At 34.8% G+C, this 7230-nt stretch overlaps 1 protein-coding gene and 1 long non-coding RNA gene across 2 annotated transcripts; one reads left to right on the top strand and one right to left on the bottom strand.

The window, feature by feature from the left end:
- Window positions 1-1020: 1020 nt before the first annotated feature.
- On the bottom strand, window positions 1021-6718 carry PIG-Z (phosphatidylinositol glycan anchor biosynthesis class Z). Its single transcript, XM_028180433.2, has 3 exons — window positions 5814-6718; window positions 4617-5556; window positions 1021-4512 (listed from the first exon to the last, which is right to left on the bottom strand). Exons 1-3 carry the CDS (start codon window positions 5977-5979, stop codon window positions 3663-3665), a joined length of 1956 nt encoding a protein of 651 aa, XP_028036234.2. The 5' UTR covers window positions 5980-6718; the 3' UTR covers window positions 1021-3662.
- Window positions 3868-5782, top strand: LOC149503037 (uncharacterized). The gene is made up of 3 exons (XR_016323183.1): window positions 3868-4127; window positions 4873-5065; window positions 5135-5782. It is a non-coding gene; the product is annotated as an uncharacterized LOC149503037 (long non-coding RNA).
- Window positions 6719-7230: the final 512 nt, after the last annotated feature.

Below are 7230 nucleotides of genomic sequence, written 5' to 3'. Positions count from 1 at the left end.
GCCGCATGTGCGGATCGCTTGAGGTGTGCAGCATCCCTGCTGGCATTATTATACAAAGATAATATAAACAATTCCATCCCCTGGAGCCCCATGTCTTCTAGACGGTCCGCACAGACGTCAGGATCAGCAGAGGGAATGCAGAACCGCACCCATGGTTCATGAAATCCATCCTAATGTGCTGACATATACCGCCATACTCGTCGATACCCGGTCCTCGTCCGACGAACAGGACGACAGAGCGGTTGGGCAACACGAGTATGGCAGTGATCAGACGATGCAAGTGGACGTCGACCACTACATCGTATCCGGCTGGATAGATGGTCAATACAAGGTCCAACAGAGAAGGCTGGTGCCCCTCAATATCTGGGACACGGGTGAGCTGTGTCACCAGCTGGGAGAAGCCGTAGGCCAAGACGAAATGGTAGGTAACCCGACCCGGGAGGCCAGTGGTTCTGGACCCCAACTACTCTTGATGGTGAGCATTAAAGTCTCCAAGGACCAAGGACTACCACCTCCGCAGATGGTACTGCTCAAGCACGCGGTCCCTCCCCTCTTGGACATGCTAAATACCAAGTTAATTCGCTTTTATCCATATAATTTTCACGTACCCTCTAGTGGACCCCGCCTAAGCCCAGGGGCACGTGTACCACATATTAGGAATCGCTTCAATGATGCACAGCTGATGTTTGCGTCGAAAAACATTGTATGTGGTAGTATTCATAACGAGAATACCTACTACTACTCTAGACATGAGATCGAAATATCCAACAGTCTCATCTTTTAAATTAGATCGTATGTTTGCTTCAAAATAGAATTAGAAACCTTTTTTTTTTCAACGTCGAAGCCGTTCAGACTTGCCTGCGGGATTAGGATTTGAACAAGGTTTCATTCTGTTATAATAAAGAAGTATTTACACAGGGCGTTTTACTGATTAAGCCATGACAATTTGACTTAGCCTGGTTACATTTTTAACATCAGATGACTTATTGTGGAGAAAGGGATTCAAAGAAAAAAATGAGGTAAGCATTGGTGTAAAGTTTTATTTTATTAGTAATAATTCATCTAATTAATTTTGTCATTATAGAAAATTGAGATTCTGATAGTATGGCTAAAATAAAAGTTTCAGAAATGTCATGCACAATACGTTTCAACAAATTATGAGATATCAACAGAACATTAGCTTCACCGATAAATACATGGGCCACATATGCAATTTAACAAAGTCATCTAAACTAATTTAAACCCAGGGAATATGTGCCACGCACAGTTAATCCTTTGATGATTTGGATGAAGTCATTATCTATGATGAAAACTTACTGTGCTAGTTTAAAGTATATAACAATTAGTTTAATTAGTGTTAACTACCTACTCTGGACAGTATGTAATGGAATATATCCCACAGGTCAGCATTAAACAGCATCAATCAGCATAATACTAAAATCAATATTCGTTAAAGTTCCTTATAAGTTCTATAATCTCATTTTCGCTTCGGCTGATCACTGAAAAGTCTGAGTAGCATTTATACGACTTCAAAAGCGCCTATCTAATAACTATTGACATAAATAAAGCCATCTTAACCATCACTTACTTAATGTTCGCACATTGTATTTGCTAGAGTGCTGGTGCAACGAAAAATGGAAAGTGTGTTTTTTCGACCCTTACAAGAAAAAATATCTATAACACAACAAACATATATTAATAGGAGTCGTAGTACAATAAAAATCACTGATCAAGTAAAAAAAAACAGTGGGAATAATTGTAAACGCTTTAACAAAAACCGACTTCAAATAGAAAAAAATAATTCCAAAGCAATTTTTTTTTTTACGTACCGAAGTGTACTAAAAACAATAGTCATCGAAATCGAGTCATCCAGTCAAGAGGTAACAAACATAAAAAAAACAGTCAAAATGAGAACCTGCTCCTTTTTTGAAGGCGGTTAAAAAACAATAAAAACTATACACAATAAAAAAATAAGATAAATTAATCAGATTAATTATACGCCAGTACTAAGCCAGTTGTTTAAAAAACTTATTGCTAGAGGATTACACAATTTAGAGTCCACAATTAGGCCAGGTTCACTAAAACGTGTATAAAATTATTCATTCAGTATAATATGGTAAACATAAACGTTGGGATTTATTGGGCACCAATAACAATTTTTTTTATATTGTATCATTTATTTTTAGCTTGTAATGTGTATTGTGTGCCTAATAAAATAAAATAAAATTTGGGTTATGAAACCGAAAGAATAATTTCCAGTTTTCAATTTCCATTAAAGTCGACCAGTAAATTAAACACGCCAGCTGTTAAAGTCAACTGGCGAACAACCAATCACAAATCAACGTTTAGGTTTGTCGATGTCGATATACCGCGTCGCGTATACAACAGTAGGCGTATGTAAAGATTGTCTTGAGATGTACAAGAGAATCTCACTAAGAGAGCATGATAATAACATGGGAATTGATACAAGTATTTGTTTATGTAAAAAAAAAACATCATACTTAAAAATTAAACAATCTCAATCATTCTTAATACTACTTAATCAATAATTGTCAGAATTCTTAATGAAATATAGATTTTGAGCAAATAAAAAATATATCAATGAAAAGTTTTGATAAGACTAGACTTGATCTTTGCAAATTATTTTCTTAATCATTTCAGTTTATTTTATTAAAGCTATTGATTTAACAAACAAAAAAAGGATTTGCCACAATCATACCTAACAAACCAATAAACTATCAGATCAGATCAGATCATTCTAATGTTTGCGTGTGATTTTACAGCTAAAATCTTAAGATTCTACATTCAATAACCTAAAGCTAGGAATGTAAATTTTAGTGTTTTCTTAGAAATAGGTGACGACGTTGAAATTTACATTTAATGTTTTTGAATCAGTTTATGTACATAATATGTGACCTAGAAAATGTTTCAATACTGCGCGACTGGTCCCATTAAGACTGAAAACAGTGCCCGACCGACGGTACGCCATGACCGTACGTCCTGGCCGTCGTCGCGTCGGTTGCGGAAATGCATTCAGTGTTACGCTGACGGTGAACTGCGATGCGTGTCACAAGAAAAATTAATCATTTATGGAATGAATTCATTCTTTACAAACTTCTTGCCAAGCACTTATTTCAGCATCATATATATAAAATACAGATGATAAATCCCATAATTCCGGACGAAGATGCACTTCAGTAATAAGGCGCTCTGTATAGATATTCATTTTTGCTTTAATGAACACATCCATACAATCTCATCTCATAGCTCGTCGGTCGACCGACGAGTCGGACCAACGGCTCGACCGACCGTACGCGCGAACCAAATCACGCGCGTACCGTCAGCGTAGCTGTGTGCGCATTCATAGACTTGCATAGATATCGATACGCCAGAACACTGTTTCCAGCCTTAAGGTGATACTATCGTCCCTGCACTGCATGGTATATTGAGGTATATATCAATTCCAAAATAATAATAGGTCGATAACTAACACTGTAATAGACGCTCGAAAACTTCATATCAGTGTTTTATTTTTCATTTACCTATTTAATGTGGTTCTGAAATGATGAATTAGAAGAAGAATATGATGCTCAGTAAATTGAATGGTGAAAATGTAAACATTGTGATAATGATTATTTGGAATGATTGATTTTATTATTTGATCATTTTATATAGTCACTGGTTTTAACTCTGTAAACTTTCAAGCAAAACTTTCTTAAATAACATGAGATTCTATCGATAATATTTATATCTATGGCTGTAGATTTATTTTTTGAAATTTCTTTATTACAATACTGATCATGGTTACTTGGAAATTCAGGTAAGGCTTCAGTACAAAAATGAGGGTAGTAAGAAAAATCTTCTACTAAATCAATATGGTGGTATTTATATGATTCAGATAATATTTTTTGATGCAAAGAACAAGGTGAAGCCAAGTATAATCTATAATTCTTTTTATGTTTGTGTAGTAATGCCTCTGCATTTGATAGTTCCTCATCAATCTTCATAAACAATTCTCGCATCGGAATTGACCCATATTTATAGATAAAAGTGGAAGGAGCCAATCTGTATTTGTGTCCTGTGTTTCTATTTTTCCAAATTTTAGTTGTACTCTCTAACTGTAGGAGGTAAGTTGGTATACTGTAACTGTGTGTTAAGATGACATGAGTGTGAGCACCATAATTACCTTTAATTTCATAGTGCAAACTTTTAGCGAATGGGTATATACCTCCTTGGTGGAAAAATCCAAAAAATATTGTTAGTAATATGTTCACAACAAACCAAGTCCACCGTAGTCCGTTCTTCAGTCTTCTGTAATTTATTCCGTTACTTTCGTTGGGGTGAAGATGATTTCCATATAGGTATATCAGTGGTACTAAAACTGGTATGATGAACCTGGGTTCCTGATGAGGAAAGATAGACAATACTGCAATAGGGATGATTAGAGAGAAGAGCATCAGTCCGGTAATGCTTTGAATTCTTGGAAGTTTGCTGTATTGGCCACGGATGAATCTAGAAAAAAACAAAGTTTGAAAAAGATTTATTGCAATATTGTAATGTTTTATCAAAGATTTTTTTGTGTATAATTGTATAGTGTATATAGTAATAACACTTACCTGTAGGCATGTGTTGAAAGGGTCAAAAAAGCCAATCCTCCAAGTACATTAAATAACAAGGGTATGTTGACAGCTAAGTGTAACCACCGAGGATGCACACCATGTTGCATCAGGTTCTTTGAATCAATGTTATATCTTAGGAAATTTAATGGAGTAACAATCCAGCTATCCCATGAAACCTTCAAAGATTCTACATCAGCCATAGTAATGTAACCATAATAACCAGAGTCAACCAATATAAGGAATAATGCTGTAGGTACACTGCAAAGCACAAAAGCGAAAATGCGATAATGGAAATCCTTAAATCCTATAACTTTGGAACCTAGGCCCCGGTGCAACCAGAAAAATATAGGTGGGAAAGCAAAACCTATGAATGTTGGACGGTTAAAAATACCTATTACAACCACAGCAGATATTATAATAACACGACTTAGCGAATGAGCTGGCAAGTGAGTGGTAAGCTTAAAAATCTTCACTCTTTCAACGGGAGTTTTTGCTTGTCTGTATTTCTCTTGCAGGTACTCATTGTGGTATATAACTCTGTCAGACCTCAGCATGCATTCGGCAACTAAAAGAAGAAGGATAGAGAAGAACATCATTTCAAATGTATTGGAGAAACTACGACAACAATAAACAAGGACTATATATGAACTTGCAAATATTACAAGTCTATTCCTGAAGTTTTGTCCATATAATACACAAGTACGGTAAAGACAGTAGTCGTTGATCAATGAGAGCAAGCATATGAAAATACGAGGTACAACCAGCAAGTAATATGGAGTTGCAAGATCTACTTTTAAGTAGCTCTTAGCATAAGGATTAAGAGCACGTATGAATATCAAAGGAGGTCCTAGTATCATTTTTGGTACAAAGATGTTTCTGATGGGAAATTTAGGATTGAATTCCCATGTTCGTGCAATATCCACTCCAAATACATCTCCTGAAACACAAAATACGGAGTATTATAATTAAGACACAAGAATATCCACATAACTTTTCATTTGACTACTAAACTAAATCACAATGGAATGTCATAGTATTTTAGACACAATGGATTTTAATTTATTTGGGTAGTTTGTACTGTCATCCTTAATTTTGAATTTTTATATTGGTCTAGTTGTCATATCAATGTATTTTTTATTATAAAAACTGTCAATACTAAATTATAACTAATTATTATTTATCATAATCATTTACCAGCAATAACTTCGATATTCTGAAAAAATTCGTCAGGGTGTATGTATCCTCGTTGCGGCAGCAAAGTCAATAAGAACCTTAGTCCAACAAGCATCCAATATGAAATAGGTAGCCTTATAGGATTTTTAAATGCCAAAGCCTTGAATATTTGTGTCTTTAAAAACATTTTATTGTAGTACCCGTTAAATGCTTCTATTGAATGGTGAAACTTATTGTACTGCAGTAATGTCTCGTTTTGGCACTTTATTAAGTGCTGCCGTAACCCATGTAGTGAACACTAATAATTTCCAGGCTTAATTAAGTTACAGTGAACTTCAAATTATTGCATGGTTCTTGAGTCGACATACGACTGACTTTGTGTGCTAACGGAAAATGTCAAGCATCGTTACAATTAAAAATTGTTTACGTAAAAAAAATCATTAGTTACGCCGTTTGTTTATAAGCTTTCTGTTCGATTTATTTCAATGGGGTTGGCCGGTTAAAGCTTTTCTCAGATGTCGCCAGCGTAGCTTGTTCCCTTGTCACAGAGAGCCGCCATTTTGTGTGTTTTGCGTTCGTGATATTTCGGCATTTTGTGACTTTGATACGGTTCTTATTACTTTCTAAGTAGTGCTAAACAGTTTTACAACATGTATTCCAACTGGATAGTTAAAGAATTAAAGGAGGAGTTGAGAAAACGTGTTGCATCTTTACGAAGAAAAAAAGTGGATTTTGTCGAAAGGTACAATGTTGATGTTTTATTTTAACTTAGAAAACTTCTCTCAAACTGTTTCCGGTAGCTATTATAATAATAATATTAAATTGTGTACCTTAGGAACTTTATTCCTTGTAGCATGTGCAAAAATAATTGCTCATATTACACACATTACCTACCAACTAATGTATTATTTTACTTTTTTCAGATTAGAGCTACATGACCAAAATTTTAATTTTGAAACAAAATGAAAAAAATGCTCTAGCAAAATATGCTAATATATATGATTTGCTAGTGGAGCCATGTGGCATTTTCAATAGCCAAGAGCGCCCATATCTTGCTGCATCTCCTGATGGTGTGTTGGGCGAAGAAGCTATAATTGAAGTGAAATGTCCATACGCTAGCAGAAAACATGAAATAAATATATCAACGGTGCCTTACTTAGAACAATGTAACGGGATATTGTCTCTAAAAAAACCTGCCCATATTATTATGAAATCCAAGGACAGTTATACTGCTCAGGCAAAACATACTGCAACTTGGTCATTTACACCTACAAGGACATCAAAGTGATTTATGTTGAAAAAGACAATAATTTTATAAATAATATATTAAATAAATTAGATATCTTTTATGAAAATATTTTCAAAGAAGCATTGTATGAAAAATATCTGTATTATTACTATACACACTTGTCGAAATAAAAAATCAGGAATATTTTTA

The sequence above is a fragment of the Bombyx mandarina genome, chromosome 05 (assembly GCF_030267445.1).
Source record: "Bombyx mandarina strain Sakado chromosome 05, ASM3026744v2".
NCBI lineage: Eukaryota > Metazoa > Arthropoda > Insecta > Lepidoptera > Bombycidae > Bombyx > Bombyx mandarina.
Note: the sequence above shows the minus strand (reverse complement) of the source record. Positions and strands in the feature narration are given on the sequence as shown.

Coding starts and splice junctions, on each gene's coding strand:
- PIG-Z (XM_028180433.2), bottom strand. CDS start 5,979: ATGTTTTTAAAGACACAAATATTCAAGGCTTTGGCATTTAAAAATCCT. Junction 5,557..5,813: donor GAATATCGAAGTTATTGCTG/GTAAATGATTAT, acceptor TTTGTGTTTCAG/GAGATGTATTTGGAGTGGAT. Junction 4,513..4,616: donor CTTTCAACACATGCCTACAG/GTAAGTGTTATT, acceptor GTTTTTTTCTAG/ATTCATCCGTGGCCAATACA.